Source organism: Rhizophagus irregularis, chromosome 2, assembly GCF_026210795.1.
Source record: "Rhizophagus irregularis chromosome 2, complete sequence".
In the NCBI taxonomy this organism is placed as follows: Eukaryota; Fungi; Glomeromycota; class Glomeromycetes; order Glomerales; family Glomeraceae; genus Rhizophagus; species Rhizophagus irregularis.
In genome coordinates this window covers 2,191,029-2,209,227 of record NC_089430.1, presented here as the reverse complement: position 1 = coordinate 2,209,227, position 18,199 = coordinate 2,191,029, and the positions used below count along the sequence as shown (strand labels likewise).

The following is an 18,199-nucleotide window of genomic DNA, read 5'->3' as shown; positions in this document are numbered from 1 at the left end:
AAAAATGGATGGAAAGAATTAGTTCTAGATGTGTAGAAGAAAATTACTTAACATTAGACCAGTTAATAACTAGGATTAACTATGCTGTATAATAAATAAAATTAAATTATAAATTATCATAATAATCTTTTTTAAAAAAGATACTTGAAAGATAAGCATCACATAGAAAAAAATATTTTTTTTAGCTAACGTTCATATGAATGTCGGATCAAGATTCCGCAAATAAGAATAAAACTTTAACTGTATAAATAGTATGCTACAAAAGTAAATTAGCTTTCGAATTTTTCATTTTACGAAACAAAATAAATAACGATAACTCTCACGAATAAAATTTCACTCAAATTACCATATTGTAAAAAAAATACACCTTGCATTTTGCGCGAGTGTGTAAAAATCAAAAACTCAAAACTGAATACATTTTGTTCAGTAATAAAAAAATTTTCAAGATTTGATTAAATGAAATTTTGCGTTTTACTGTATTATACCGATTTTCTTTTCCATCGTTTAAATATTTCCAAGGATTTTTCCATAGAATTAGAACAATAATTTCACACCAAATTTTATTAGCTGTTAGGCATAAATAAAGTGTATTTTTATCATTTTGTAATTGTTCAAATATCAAATAAAGGATATCTTTATTTAATTTTTGTTAATATTTCATTAAGTAAAGAGGAAAAGGTAAATTTGTAAAGTTGATTGGTACATAATATATTTAAATAGTCGATCAAATGAAATTACGTGCCTTATTACATAATTACATAATTATTGTGTCATCCCTAATATTTTATATCCATGATATATTCACAAAAAAAAAACATTGTAATAAATTGAACAGAATTCAAAAAAAAGAGAAATTATTCGAATGCGATACGATAGATACAATATCTACCTAATTATTTATTAAAAAGAGTGGCATAGTAATTATTTATTATATTATATTTTAATTCCAAATCAAAATATAGTTTAACCTGTCTGTAATTTTCAGGATCACGAACCTTATTCTAACGATTTTGATGATTTAAAGTTTAAGTGCTGTACGCGGAGTTCTCTATATTTAGTATAAAAATAAGCCTCGATTCGTTGCAATAATAATATTAATAATAATAATAAATCAAATATTTATACGTGTACAACCCTCATATACGCATATTTGACTTTTGACTTTTGACCGATTATAATATATAAGTTTTTCGGTAAATTGATATTTTAATACGGTATATCGTTATTTTGTGGAAAAAAAAAATGATTTAGGCAAAAAAATTTTATTCGAATATATCGTAAAAATTCCATGATACATTCACGGAAAAAACATGAAACGATAAAACACGGATCAGCATTTTTTTATAGGATATATCATTAATGAGTGATATTTTTCGGAGGTTCCAATAATAGTAACTCCGGAAAAACAAGCGTTTTTAAGCTTTAATTAACTTTTCTTTAGTCTTCTTAACATTTGTCTATAACATAATTATTCATTTTCTTTTCATATAAATAACTTTCCTTATAATGCGATTCGAAAATCCGTCCATCCTGATAATTCTTGTATCCGAATCGAACCTAGATAACTAATAATTTGGATAATTTTCTGGATGCATCATCCGTCACAGATAAATCCGGATTAATCGTATATAGTAGAAATGATGCTCATAATTCCAGTTTAAAAAAAGTGCGTCCTTATCCTAGACCCCTGGTTCAGGACTCTTATTCTAGACCCTCGGTCCTCGGAGTCCAGGCTTCTTATCCTAGACCTTCTTAATAAATATGATTGGTTTAATCAGCCACTGAAAATTATTCACGATATTCCATATTCACATGTAACATTTATCTTAAAAATTTTCAAGATCTTTCACACCACGCACATAACATTTTTATCGCGTAACATCTATATTAATTCTTAAATTAATTTTTTTATTGTATATACATTTCACAATGAAATATAAAGTATGAAACATTTATTTTGGAATTTTTATGACAAAAAAAAATGATGTAAAAAATAAATTAAACCAAGCTATTAGAAATATTTATCAAGTATTTAACAACTGGTTAAAGAATTATTTATTATATTTACATTTATTCTTTCGAAAAGAGATTCACAAAATTTTCATTGAAATTTTATTAATATAAATTGAATATTCAAGCAATTTATTTTTCAACTTACCAATCAAAACCAATTTAATCAAAAAAATATGTACATGTTAGTAAAATCATAAACTTTAGTTGAAAGAAATCTCAAACAATATATAATAGATTTAATTTAAAACTCAAAGAAACCAGAATAAACTTACCTATTACAAGTGTTAAATATTTTTGATAAAGTTTTTTTTTATTGTTCTCATATACATTATTATGAAATTAATGGTATTAAAAAATATTTAATATAAAAAAAAAGAAAAATAATTTATGTGAAAAAGAAGAGCATAAAAGAGAACAGATCAAATGAAAAAGTAGTGTAAGATTATTTCGTGTGAAATACCAATCTACCGATGTTAACTATTTGGAAAAAAATTTTGCCGATATTTCACGTGACTTAAGATTCTATGATTTTCCGGCATATTGGAAAGATGACGAAATCTATGAAAAACAAGTGGGTTACGCAGAACATCTAACAGTCAAACGCAATTACAAATATAAGACTGTTCAGACCAGAATCCGTCTAACAAGTGATATGGAAGTAATTTTCATAAAAGGTGGATCCAATATAACAATTTCGAGAAATGAACGTTTATATTTTTTTAGGATGTTTGACGCAAAGATTTCTTCAAGTGACATAAAGAAAAGATAGTATAGTTATCAAGCGGTTACGAAGCTGAACGATCAAGAAAACAAAAGAAGAATATACAATTATTAAAGACTACATAAGAAAATACGGAGGCCACTTCGCTAAAATCATTAAAATTAACAAAATGAAATATATTTTAATGTATTTAATAATAATGAACAAGAATTATTCAAGATCACTTATGATTCAACAATGAACGAAGTTTTAGATAATTGGCTGCAGATAAAAGACCAAAACGAACTTATAAAAAAAAATGGAAGTTTCAAGAAGATGAGATACCGAAAGACACAGCACACAACAACAACGCACATCCTTCATCGGAGGATGAACGATTCGTAGAAGCGTTAATGAATAACGAGTCCTGCTGTTTCAACGATTCCAAGAAGTAAAGAAGTGATTTAAAAATATAATCAATTAAACTCTGAATTTAGTAATTAGTGTAATTAGTGGAAAAATAATAAAGATAAGGCAAAAGAAAAAGTTGTGGATTCTGAAAGTGAAAATTGAACAAAAACAAAAAGCACGTAGTGACAATTCAGGGAAGAAGGGACGACTCTGATAGCAAATAAAAGTTCAATTGAGTAAACAAAATTGAAAGTAAGGTCATCAATTTAGTCAAGTGAAGAACTTTTGGCTAGTATTCGAATACGTTCCGTTAGACGGAAATTAATTGGACTTTATTTTTTCAATGTATTACTTTTTAATATTCACAATGTATTTTGATAGTTTAATTGTTTTAATTCTAAGAGAATTTTATTTTGTATTGTCTTTACGTTGTTTAGAAATAGTTAAAATACAAACACAGATGAAAATATTAAAAATCAAAGAAATTATAATAATATAACGATAAATAGTTAGTTTAAGATTAGTAACTGGATGAACAATAATTCAGAATTTACAATTACTGTAGAATTCAAGTTTTATTGCTTAGTTATGCTTTTTTTGATAGACTGGTATGGTTAGTTATAGGGTTATTGGAATTTTTTGATACCTCTAAGTATTTTATTGTTATTAATAATAAAATGCGTTGATTACTTAGAATTGTTGCATTTTCAATTTTATCGGATCTTTTCATTTTGTAATATTTTATGAATTAGTTTTTTAAATAAACCGATATTAAAATTCATAACTTTTCAGCTATTATTGCAGGTTCTCCTGAGATGAGATTTGGAATTCAACATTCAAAATTTTTTTTTGTAAATTTGCCATAAAATATGTTTGAGATAAAAAAAAATCAACAACTTATTGCGTTACATAATTTGTTAGAGAAGAAAATAAATAAGAATTCAACATTAACTTCAACTTATTATTTCACTTCTTTCACGAGGTAAATAATAACCATATTTTTATGTTTCTAATTGATTATTTCAAATTTGACACAGTAAATACGTCATTTTATTTAAAATTAAGTCATAAAAATACCTCTTATTATAATCTGAAAAAAGAAATGTTTTATAAATAAATCCTACATCGGAGTAGATGTTCATAGACTCCGCAAAATATGCAGTTGATCTAAATAAAGAAAGGTACTGTACTATTGAACCAAAAAATATGAATGATTGGGTTGGCTTGGTATCCGACTCTTCGTTATAACTAAATGTTGTTCTTACAAATTTCTTGCATGACATCTATAAATTAAAGGGATGGTTAGCTTTCGCTAAGTACTCTACTTAAGAATTTCGTCCCGCCATCTGGTAGGTGACGTGAGGCAGTATCCTTCTAAAGTATCAAGTAGCAGTAAGCTACAAGTATCTGTTTGAAAGAACTTACAAAAACACAGCTTTAGGTTATTGCATCCTTTCACTGACATCTCTCCTAGACACTGAGAAGATCTTATTCGTATCTCAGCCAGGTCCGTCAGTTAACAGAGTTATCATAGATAGATCTGCCAGCTCACAAGGTTGCCGTAACTTCCTTGATCATTGCATCCACTTGTTCACCATATATATATATATATCACCAGAAACGAGGGTAACGCAGGCAAAGCCCACTCTCTTTAGCTTTACGAAAACAGTTCGACATACCTTTAATATTGAAATTTGAAACCCAAATATTTTGAAAAGGGATTTTAAAATTCACCATCTAGTCAAGTACAGCTAAGCCCCGAAAAGAAGCACTTGAATATTGCCTTTCGAACCCTCACAACATATCAATGATAAATCATCAATGGCATCTGCAGCTTGAAAGTATTTCTCTCTTTTTTTTGTTGTAAAGTAAATAATATATAAAACCTATAAAAACAAAGTGAAATATTGTAAAAAAATAAATTGCGAAAATATTGTAAAATATTGCAAAAAAAGCAAAAAAAAAAGTAAAAAAATATTGTAAAAGAAGTAAAAATATCGCGTAAAATATTGCAAAAAAAATAAAAAAAGTAAAAATATCGTGTAAAATATTGCAAAAAAAGTGTAAAAAAAAAAGAAAAAATATCGCGTAAAATATTGCAAAAAAAAGTAAAAAAAGTAAAAAAAAAATTATTGTAAAAAAATATTGTAAAAAAAGTAAAATATCGCGCAAAATAAATATTGTAAAAAAATATTGCGAAAAAAAGTAAAAATAATGTAGAAAAAATATTGCGAAAAAAAAGTAAAAAAAAGAAAAAATATCGCGTAAAATATTGCAAAAAAAGTAAAAAAAAGTAAAAAAAAAATTATTGTAAAAAAATATTTTAAAAAAAGTAAAATGTCGCGCAAAATAAATATTGTAAAAAAATATTGCGAAAAAAAGCAAAAATAATGTAGAAAGAATATTGCGAAAAAAAAGTAAAAAATATTGCGTAAAATAAATATTGTAAAAAAAATATTGCAGGAGGTAAGGTACTTGTATAGTTTTTTGGGAGTATATTTATGTAATATGAGTAGTCATGACTCATTGACTTAATGTACATATCAGATAATCTAAGATAATGATTACTTGCATAAATTCCATATGAAAAGTGCGGCTTTAATCCGAGTGTCCGGATTAAAATATTGAATCGGTTTATATTCCAGCCACACCCAAGATCCGAGTAACTTATGTATAGAAGTAAGCAAGCCACATCCGCCACAGATAATTTTAGATAAGGCAATGATGGGCAAGTCAAATTTATATAAATTCTTCCAATTATTACAGATGTCATGAAATCAAATAATAACAATAACAAATAAAATAAAAAAAAATGAATAAGTAAATAATTATCGTTGTAAGATAAAAAGAATGTATTAATCTATCTTTTTTAGCTAAACAAATGAACAATAAAAATGATTCACGTGCAAATAAAAAACGCTTACAAAAGTTATTTTGTTCTTCTTATCTGTCATTTACTAGATAAAATTCCGATAATTAATTTATTTAACGTCATTTGATGTAAGCATGCAAGTATCTTAAACTCCGTGTTTTTTTTTGAAAGAATTTATGGCATTGAATGTGTTTCAAAATTAAAAAAAATGATCCTTTTTGCGGTTCTTAGTGCTTTTCGAAAAGAAGAAAAGAAAGAATCTTTTCAGTTCTAATGCGTTTCAAGGAGAGAATAATTTTTATTTTTTTATGTTCTTTTGGAAATATTTTAAATGAGAGTACTTGGAGAAATGAATTATAAAAGCAAGTAAGTTTCGAACGATAATCATTCAGAAATTTTTATTAAAAAAAAAATTAACTACAAGAACTACAGGATTAATAATTAAACATTATTTTTTTTGACGCAGCATTATTTTAAAGAGATTAAAAATGACTGTTAGAAGAATGTCACAAAATGCTTTTTTGTGTTTTTCAGAGGCATATTATGATGTTCATTGTGAAACAAAAAGAATCGTACGCACCCTAGCAATGGAATTAGCATCACGAGTATGGGCCAAAATGAAGGATGAAGAAAAAATTCCATGATTTAAATTACACAATGAAAAAAAATTAATGAGTATGATTGAAAGAGATATGACATTACTTAATAAGTCGAATTTTGATTCGATAAAGTCAACGTTCAATTCACAATTATTATCGAACCAAAATCATTAATGGCTGGTATGGTAATGGAAAGATTAGCAACGAGACAAATTGTCTCAAATAGGAATATGATGATGGTGGTGATGTCAATGATGAAGAATACGCAGAAATTTTTAATGAATTTATAGACCAAGATAGTATGGTTTTGTGAGTCGTGGGATAGTGTTAAAACATAAGGTTGTCATTTATTTATTAATATATAAGGAAGGTTAAATATTCTTTAAAAATCTATGAGAAATATAAGGTCTGAATTGTGATATTATTAATCTGTTATATGTCTATCAATAGCTAAAAATAGTTGTTAGAATAAAATCTATGTAGTAGTCTATATCAAAACATTAAGAAATAATTTATATAAGTAATTAATTTTTTAAAATAAATAAAAGATGATAGATATTTTGTAAAATCTATATTTAAAGAAAATAAATTCTTAACGAATTCTTTGGAAATTTTTTATATCATTATATTTATACTAATTTCCAAAGACTTAATTTAATTAATTTTCTTTTTTCTTTTAGAACTTCTTTTCATCAAAAGATCATCAATTTGTAAATTTTGAATCATATTTGAAATTTTAATTCACATGTGGTAACCATGTATACTTCCATTGGTGAACTGGGTCCGATTGATTAACATCTGGAATTTTTTTGATTTATAATCATCCGGACCATGTCTTCTGCAGTCATTATATGTAATTTCACGTCAGATCCAATGGGAACCTGGGCCGAAATTAGTATCCCATAAGCATTGTGGTGTAAACCAAAAATTCCGTGAAAATCCGTCTTTACCTTTTTTTGAAAAAAAGTAATTAGAGTTAGTGTCAACAAAGTGAGTGTAACATAGAAGCTTCACTGCAGTTACAGCGGCACCTAGTCTCATGATTCATCATGTTTTAATATATACAAAAGGTAAAACTATTAAAAGTTTTGCAATTAACAAAAGATTTTTCGTGAAATAATAATGAAATGTAAAAATAAGGTGTGAAAATCATAATAAAAAACATTAGCGGTTGTATTTTTTATTAATTTTATTCTAGATTCTCAATAAAGGATAAAATAATATTTACAATTGAAAAGATGTCACTGACAATAAAACTCATATGACCACTACGATTACCCCATATTTGGCAAAACAAATAGGATATTAAATTATAAAGTGATCGACAGTTATGATCCGTAAAGTATTTTATACAAATTCATTTTGGGAATATTTTTATGTATAAATTACGTCACTATTAGATATAATATATCACCGACATTTCATCATATACATACCATAGATAATGTATAAATTATTAAATATAATGGATTTAGATAATCAATAATCAATGGCTATCAATATTTAAGAGTTCTTACGACCAATATTATGAATAATAAACATATATTTATAATAATAGCTTTTGAATTTTACATTAAGAAAAATTGATGATTTTTCAGAAGCAATTTAAACTTATCATTAATACCAGTTATAACACAGTAGTATTATCTAAAGGAGCATACTTTGATTTGACAATAAATATTAATATCAAGGATAATTTGAATGAAATATTTGAGAATAAAATTGAAAATTTTAAGAATCATTGATCAATGTAATGTATAATCGATGGACCATTGACAAATACCAAAGTATTTATATAAGTCTGATTAAAAGCCGTTAGTGTATTTACATTTATATTGAGTAATTATTGATGTAGTTAAAAGTATTGGAAATTGTTATAAATCATTCACAAAAAAATATCTTTTTTATTAGTAAAAGAATCATTACTGAAATTTAATATAGAGCTTTAAGATGAAAAATTTGTAACTATTTTCAAATATGTTAGAAATAAACATTAAGAATTGTACTAGCTCCGTAAAAGAGATATTTATAAAAATAACTAAGATATACATTCACTTCCATTTATATTAGTTATCAATGATTGCTGAATAATTTGTCAAAATCCAAAGTACTATCCCGGATGTATCTTAAGTGCTACCAGAATTTTTGACCAACTAACTTAGACTTGATTTACTCCCGGTAATGGTCTTTCCATTTATCATAATAGTAAGAGGTATATCATTCAAAAATTTGTTAAAAAGTTGATCCTCTGAAAAATACCCTTCGTTCACCACCTCATCTCCATAATCAATCTCCGTAAGTGATTTCTTATCTAAGTTATCAATTTGTCTATAATAGTACTCATACTTTCCCAAAAATTTTTCTGGTTTTGCTGTTAGAATAATTTTATCGTAATATAACACGCTCAACATGATGGAATTATCAAATTTTGAATCTAATGTAGTGGTAATTATATTTGTATAATTAGGTGCCATTGTGAATAATTCCTTTAAAGACACGATAGGAATGATGCGTGCAATAGGTATACTTGCCATAAATTCTTTAATTAATTTAGCTCCAAGAGAACCAGTATTAAGATATGATGCCGGATTATTTTTTAAGTTGTCTTTGAACTTGCATAGAAAATCAACCAACCATGTACCTAAACCAAACTTTTCAACTTAACCATCATACCATTGATAAATACAAACATAATATTCATAAAAGTATTGACTTTCAGACGGACCACCTAAAGCACTTGTTTTATTTCCTCTTTTAGCTTTACGTTCACGAACAATTGTAAGACCGCTTGTTCCCATTCGTAAAGTTTAATTAATATTCTCAAAAATAATATAATTTCAAAATAAAAGAAGAATAAAAGAAAAATACTGATATACGGTCATTATTTATAAGAATTAGTAATATATATATTAAATTATTTTTTGTGAAACAGACTTTTATGGAACATGCTTTTATGTATGTATATACAATATGTTTAAACTTGATTATTATAAGGCTATCATATGATTTTCATGATTTTACTTGTTAATGGTATGATGCCACATCATTCCATTTATATTTATATTTTCGTATTGTGACACAACTAGACGTTGACTATGGACAATAGGTTCTTTGGCTTGACTGTATAATAATTGTTCTCTGTAATGTAGGAGTTTATTGAGTTTAAAATCATTCACTTGTACAGTTGTACTGTAGGAAAAACTATAAATTCTTGATATTTATTGCAATTCCATCATTTTCGTGACATCGCTATTGTCAGAATATAATTATGAACATTTTTTCATGTTTAAATACAATCATTAATGTTTTCATCTTCTCTCTTAAATTAGGATTAAAACTTTATAACTTTATATATGATATATTATAAAGGGTGCGTTACAACGCACCTGCGTATAAAATTTAAACCCTATATGAAATTACTATTAAATTATTATGTTTTAACAAAAAATAATTTTTTTTTACAAATACTTTTATTAAAAAATAATTTTTTTAGCATATTTTTAAATTTTATAACTTATAATATACTAATAATATTAAGAAAATAATTTACATAACTAATTAAAAATTTATTATTAAAAAAAACGCGCAGTCAACAGGGGAGCGATAATAGATGATTAAGGGTGTTATGATTAGGATGTCACATGCGGGAATCAGTGAATCACCTTATTTATCACGTGATCATGTCACATGACATCATTGTCCGGAGCGTACTTGTTTAGTTAAAATCGAATAAGAAGCTAATTTATAACTGATGACTGTTATTGTAGTGTTATTCTTTATAACTTTATTAATATTTTTACTTATTCGTTTTTTTTTTTTCAAAGAAATTTTAATAAAGTGTAAAATTAAAGTAGTGTGTTTATTAAATTTTCTATAACTTCATTGTGGTTGTTGAACATCATGTAATCATAATGTTTGATGTCATCCTAAAATGCTTTGAATTAATTTTTAAATTTAAGTTGGTGTACAAAGCAATATGTTCAGCAAATTGAAAACTAAGATAACCCCTGAATATCAGAAGTTGATAGAACTGAAGCTGAGTGGATATTGCAATGGAGAAGTATCTAAGTACCCAGAGGAATCAACTATTTCCTAACTTCTATATACTTCATAACGCCATTTAAATATGCGGTCCTGGGTCTGAGTGTTGTGACAGCCATTCTAGTACTGCTGTTATTATCATTATCAATGCTAATCGGTATCTAATTCTATTTCTTTTCTATAAGTCATAGACCAACTTTTACTTAGCAAAGAAGGGTACTGGGCTATACGAACATTTTACAAGAGAATGAGATTTTTCTAATAACGCATTATAGTTTGCATTATATGTTTTAAATTTTATAATTTTATCGTTATGAATATAAAGCATGTTTATTGTATATATAGGTATAGTGTTTATAATAATAAAATATAGAGTATTAACTTACTTGGTAAAATTTGTATTACGCTTATTTTTTGTCACAGAGTCACAGAGTCATTGAGTCATTATGAGAATAAAAAAACTTTTACTTACATTGACCACAAGTACAATGTCTTTCGCATGTTTTACATCTTTTGCATGATTTTGAATAGCCACAATTTAAAGATGAGCACGTAGTAGCTTTAAATAAAAAGTTAAAAGTTAGTTAATAGAACACATTTTAGTAGAAGACTAATGACTCTGTGACCCTTACTCTTATAAGACATTATTTTTTTTTTAAAAAAAACAAAAAAAAGTACTTAAGCAAAGTTTGTATTAAATAAAAAAAAAATCTCGGAATTTAACGTATAAATTCAATTACTAATTATGACTCACTGTGACAATTATTTTGTCAATACACATTTATTTCTACAAAAAGAGTCAACCCGGGATTTAATCAGATCTTTATTAATTAACCAGATCTCCAGAGAAATTTACTTAACTAAAAGAATAAATAAAGTAATCCTCTAGTGTCACTCATGATCACCTTCATACAAACTGCGAGTGATTAGCTGAGTTTATAAATGACCGGGAATCTTCGTTTATTTCCCGGCCTCATATAGATAGCCGGAAATTGCTAGAATAGTTTTTGAAATAGTTAATATCTAATGAGTGACACGCTCCAGGGGAGAAGGGAAAAGAACCCCTATTATTACCAACTCCCATAAAATAAATAATACTAATCTTTTTATAAAGGAAATTTTTGATAAAATTAAAATATTGATTATTACAGTAATTGAAAACACTAAAAAGATTAGTTGGTAGTTAAAGGGGTACAATGCATTAAAGTAGGAAAAGTCAATTTTAAAACAATGAAAAAATGTATTAAGTATGACTAAACGAAGGAAAACAAATTTTATTATAAACGTTAACGTTAACATTTTGTTTGTTTCTTAAACCTAACACCAAAACCTACTCTTCACCCACCGTCTTTTTTACTTTTTTTAATAAATAATAAAAATGAATAATAAGGCCATTCCAAACTAAATATTAGTTTAACGTCCTTTCTGGCTCAAAAATTTGAGGGGAGGGAGAGAGAATAATTTAAACAAACATGAAAATTTAACGAAAATTTTTGGTAAATCGAAAATATTCAGTACCACTTTATTTTAGAAAAGAGAGGTACCTTAAACATATGTGAACATATGTATTTAAATTACCTTTTGAAATTTCAAAAATTGGGGGAGGATGTTAATAACTGGAATGTCCTAATAAAAACCTTCAAAAATAAGGTTGTGAATTACCATTTAATTATATTTGATCAGTAAATTTTATTGTAAATGCTGACCATTTTATTAACTACCACAATTTTAATCGTAAAAGTTAGATAATTCAAAATCACGTTTTTTTGTATTAACTTTTACATAATAAAAATTAAAAAAAAATTTATAATCATCAATGTACAAAAATTTGATAATTGAATGCAAAAATTTAGTAATATCATATGAGAAATATAAATGGTAATCTCTTTTTTACGTTCCTTTTTCTTAAAAAATTAAGAATCCTGTAAAATTATTTTTAAAAAAATAAAGTAAGTTTTGAAATGCTAAAAATTAGAACAAATCTTGATTTTGAATTTCAGTTAAGCTAATTAATTGTTTTATTTTTTCTTTAAGTTTTATTTTTTTTAGTGGAGCAAATTTTTTACTCATATTGTAAATGTCCTTATTTCTGAATTGCCACTCCAGCAGTATCTGAATTACATGATATTTCATACTAAGTAATTCTTAGGCTTTTCTAAGAATATTCCTGCAAATTATAACTTTTTCCTGAAATACAAATGGCAATTTCTTCTCAATATTCAAAGCACCTGGACACATTCTTGATTATCTGAATTAGGTTTGTTTTGGTTCAAGAACCTTTATCTATTTACAAATTCCTTTTTTCGCAGATTTTACTCATGCAACGAAAAGAATTATAATTATCAATTTTTCTTTTTATTTAAAAACACTTGTGACATTTGGATACCAAACACTTTTATTTCACAATTTGCTTAGAAAAGGCTAATAACTAAATAATGATATCTGATCTCTAACATTTTTTCTTTTATTTTTAGGAAATGTTTTAAAGATTACTTGGGCAGCAAAATACAGGTTTTAGTGTCCTGACATTCAAAGTGGTCTTTGCAAGAATTCTTGAAGAAACCATATATAACATCTGTAATTGAAAATATTTCTAAAAATTTTTCTGCCAAAAGAATGAATCATCAGCTGAGTTTACATGTTTATCATCTGTTTGGATTCAATCTCAATTGTTAATGAGCTCTCTAGAATCTTCAACGTTTTCTTAAATATTTCTCAGTGAGCTTTTAACTCATAAAGTTGATATGTAATGTTGTTTCTAAAATGGAAAATTACTCCTATTAATACAATCAAAGATATTGAAACAAAAATTCCATTGTATATTTCTGATTCTTTAATAAATAGTCTAGTTGGTCAAGAGAATATATTTTTTGCTAAGACAAAATAGATTCAGAAGTATTATTTTTGGTTTAAATAGTTCAAACTTTCAAATGAAAAAAAAAAATTTTCATTCTAATCACACATTGCTTTCTTCATAAAATACTAGTAAAAATTGATGACAAATATTATCCAATAAAGACAAATTCATATTTACAAATTTTCTTAATGCTTAATTTGTGACAAATTTTGACTGGCAAAAAAAGCAAGTTTATCACAGACTGTACTGAAAGGGGTTCGAGATTGGTTACATGTGAATGATCAAATGTATATATTTACTTACAATAGAATTATCTAGTTAACTACTAATAGCCAAGAATAATTTTTCTTATTTTTTTACTGTTTTCATATCAAAATATATTACGGACTCGGAAAGTTCTTTCTCTTGAAAAAAAATTAAAAGATTATCTGTTATTGAACAGGAGATCTAGGAATTTTTTTTTTTTTGGAGGACTGGAATGAAAAATGGATTTTAAGATAAAACCTGCATCGAATATTAAAGGATTTAATTCTGTGAAAATTAATTGTTTACGAAGGCTCTACAGTCTTAGACCGAAAATTTCTGAAGATACACCATTAAATTAATTGCAAATTTGATTATTAAATGTAAACACCTACTGCTAAAGAATTATTTCAAATATTAGGAACATATTTCGATGAACTTAACGAAGAAGATAGCGAAAATTTAATATTCTTAAATAAAAGAATGTGAAAAAAATTAAAGAGAGTAAATTGAAAAACAGAAAAAATGAATATAATCTAAAAATCTCCACAAGAAAACAATTTATCATATCAAGGTAAATTTTAAAAAATTAATATGTAAGTATATTTTGTAAATTTATTTATTTATTTTAGAATCTATTTCATCATAAAGAAAATCCCAAGTAAGTATATACTTCGCATTATTAAAGATTATTATGATTATTATAATAATATTCTTTGTTATATACATGAAAATATCTTTTTAGTCGTTTACTCGGTTTAATATTCTTTGACCACATTTTTTAATACAATAAATTCTGTCCTATACTTAAATTGGTAGATTGACATCCTTAAATTAAAGTGGTATTCAGACATTTCTCAGAAGTCCATTTCACAGAAGCAATTTCACAAATGGGATATTTTACCGAAATGTCATTTTGCCGAAATGCCATTTCCCCGAATACAGATGTAAGTCATTTTTGCCGAAAATATGGATTTTTTTAATTTTTCTTTTTTTGGGAAGAAAAACGAATTATTATACATAAAAAAAAGATAACAAAATCATCATATTCACAAACTTTTCGAAACAATATTTTAAAGAAAATTTTTGTTCTTTGAGCACTTTTATTTTCTTTGTATCAAATTGTTAATGATTAAGGAAATATGTTAATCACTAACATTTTCGGTGAAATGTTCTTCAACAAAATGGATGATTTGGGCGAAGGATTCGATGAAATGTCCATTTTACAAAGCTTCTCTTTGGTGAAATAGCTTCGTCAAAATGGGTTTCAGTGAAATGGACTTCGACGAAATGTACTATAACCAATTAAAACAACAAACTATCAAGAGGAATTTTTATACTGAATATCCTGAAATGCATTAAATTTTGACTAATCATTTTTTGAATTGAAGAATAAAGCGGCATTTTTAATATTTTATAGTGGTGAATCTAACTATAATTCCCAATTTGGACGAAAAAACTCTCAGATAATTTTATACATTGCTAATATAAACTAATTTAGTGCGACTTTTATTTCATTGTTTTTGCTGATTAATGATCAACCCAACTATACCACCGTTTTAAATAAAATAAATAAAATAAATTTGAAAACTTTAAGACTGGCCTAAAATACCGAACCGGTTGGCTAAGAGACCGGTCTTTTGGGACAGAACGATCCAACTTTGAATGAAATACTGCCAAAGTGATGAGTAACAAACAAATAATTACTGTATACTCATATTTTAACCCTATAAAAAATTTTATCCGTTATTTCTGTAAAAACTCCGTAAAAATGAGCCTTTCACGGATCCATTCATGGAAAATGTAAATAATTTGATAAATTCCGTAATATAGGGTTATTAATTCCGGAGATATGAGCCTTTTACGGAAAAAAGATGGAATATAAAAAACGGATTGTGACAATGTTTCGAATAATAGAAACATTGGTCTTTCCATTCTACCAGATATGGAAAATAAATCCGTATATTTCGTAGATATTAATGTTATCTTTTAAGATAAAGTTTATCTATCTTTTTATCCCGTGTGATTTTGATTAGATGATGAATGTTATCTACAATTGATAATTTCATTTACTGTATGTTTATAGAGAAAATTCCTTATAATTCTAAAATTTAAATCATTATCATCATATTTCATTCAATTGAACTTATTTTGGTCGTTCATTTCGGATATATAATTAGATTTATGACTATCACATGCTACGGTATATATATGCAGATAAGTAGATTTGTTACACAAAATTTAAGCCGATTAACGTAGTTTGATTATATTATTAGTCCGAACTCCGAAGTGTAACGAAGGACTATATTATAACGAAAGGTGACGCATAGCTATGTTATTAATGCATTATTATCAACTTATGCATTCATATGTCATATACGATATCTGTTTGTCCTGCATATTTTACAAAAGTTACGCTATTTATACATTTCTATATATATAGTACTCCAGGAATCAGAAACGGCACGGTTCCCGTTTCCTAGTATAGTAATATAACGAAAGTATCAATTTTTTTTTTCTTTAAAAAAAAGGAAAAAAAAATGACCAATATGAAAAATACAATCATCTATTATATAATATTTTTTCGATTATTTTAAAAGTAAGTGGAATGAAGTTTTCTCACAATAATATTGATTGATAAAAAAAATTTTGATGGTAAAGCGGCGATAAACGGAAAAAAGTTTTAACAATTTTTTTTATATCTTGAATAAATTAGAATGAAAAAATATATACAATTTTACAATTTTGCCTGAAAGAAGAAGTTATTTGTGCGAAACAGCTTATAATAATAATAAAAAAGATCATTTTAGAGGCGAATTTATTGATAAATGTTTTTGATACTATTTTAAATAATTGGTTTATTGGTAAAATTAGGCCAATTTGCGGAGCTGGGAAAATAAAAATTACGTTACCAATATTACCAATACCAATAAGCCCTGATATGAATACATTAGAATGGTATTATGGAATAGTGAATTCATTGAATAAAGTTTCTTGTATAGGTCATATTGCAACTTTAATTGATGATTTTTATTCATTGCTTTTGGTAAGTATTTTTTTTAAAAAGAAAATACAATAAAGAACGTAGGTATTTAACAAATAGTTTTCCTTCTTTTTTAGCAGCATCTATTCAATAGAAAAACCAATTAATGATATTTTTATCTATAAAAATTGGAGATCACTGAAGTGTCTACGACCGAAGATCCACCAGACCTGCCCAAAAGAATATGCTATTGTCTTAGGTGGAACCATAACAAGTATTGCATTGGTTATTATTATTGGAATCAAAATTCGTAGAAATTTTATTAAATACTCAGTAGGGAAACGATCACCAGTGATTTAATGATCGAACCGTAAATACAATATAACTGATGTATAATATAAATAACAAAAGCAATTGAAATAAGTTCAATTCGTTTATAGGAATTATTTTTGTTTTCTTATGATTATTTTTAGAATTAATTAAATTAATTAATGCCTTAATAATATTAACTAAATGAATCAACTCTTAAACGCTTCAACGTAACCATTAAAAAAACACCCATTAATTATTTCGGTAGCGTGACTTTGTACTATCGAATAAATTGATAAAGGAAATATAAAGAAACATATATTTAATAAAGTCGCGAGAAATATTTAAAGTCAAGTTAAATAAACATGTTTCTTCAAAAATTATTCACTTTTATTTACATTCTCATCTTAAGTTTCGTAAAGTTATTTAAATTTTATTTTAAAACAAAAATAATTATAATAAAAAATAAATAAATAAATATAAATAAATAAATAATAAATAAATAGTTAGTAATAAGAATAAATAAACTATATTTAGTATCGGTAGTACAAAACAACCGAAAATATTAAAGTTCGTGCAAATCATGTGATTGTTGATAACCATGATCATTGATCAGTTCCCTTTTTAGTATTTTAAATGCAATCTTCCCTGAATATAAAAAAGTATAAAAAAAATACAATCTCTTATATCTATGTAACGTAAATACAAATTCGATCATTATTTAAGCGCAGTTGCATAGTTGCATGGTTTAATTGGTTCAATTGGTTTATTGTCAGCTGATATAATATTTAATTTATGTATATAATTTCTTTAATTTCAAAAGAAAAAAAAAATTCAAAAAATGAAAAATCTAAAACACTTGATTCTATATATAACTTTTTTTCAAATCTTTGCTAATATAAATTGCCAACAATATGTTGTTCCAAAAGGAAGAATTTTTCATACAGCAGCATTAATTGGAACGAAAATATATTATCTTGGCGGTCAAAATAATGAAAGCCTTTTAACAAATGATTTCTTCTATCTTGATATTTCAAAATCATTTAATAATACCGAAGGTTCATTGCCATTTGTAAATGTAACTTTGGGCGATTCAGTACCAGAACATTATGGAGCAACAACTGTAGTCTTTGGTAAATTTAAAGAATCGATTTTCTTTTTTGGGGGAGAT

The 18,199-nt window shown here is 26.0% G+C and overlaps 1 protein-coding gene across 1 annotated transcript; it reads right to left on the bottom strand.

Annotated features, from left to right (window-relative positions):
* Positions 1 to 8,748: 8,748 nt before the first annotated feature.
* Positions 8,749 to 9,393, bottom strand: OCT59_011874 (uncharacterized protein; the record flags this gene model as incomplete). The annotated part of the gene is made up of 2 exons (XM_066134080.1): positions 8,749 to 9,254; positions 9,321 to 9,393. 2 exons carry the CDS (start codon positions 9,391 to 9,393, stop codon positions 8,749 to 8,751), a joined length of 579 nt encoding a protein of 192 aa, XP_065989379.1.
* Between the last annotated feature and the right edge of the window lie 8,806 nt (positions 9,394 to 18,199).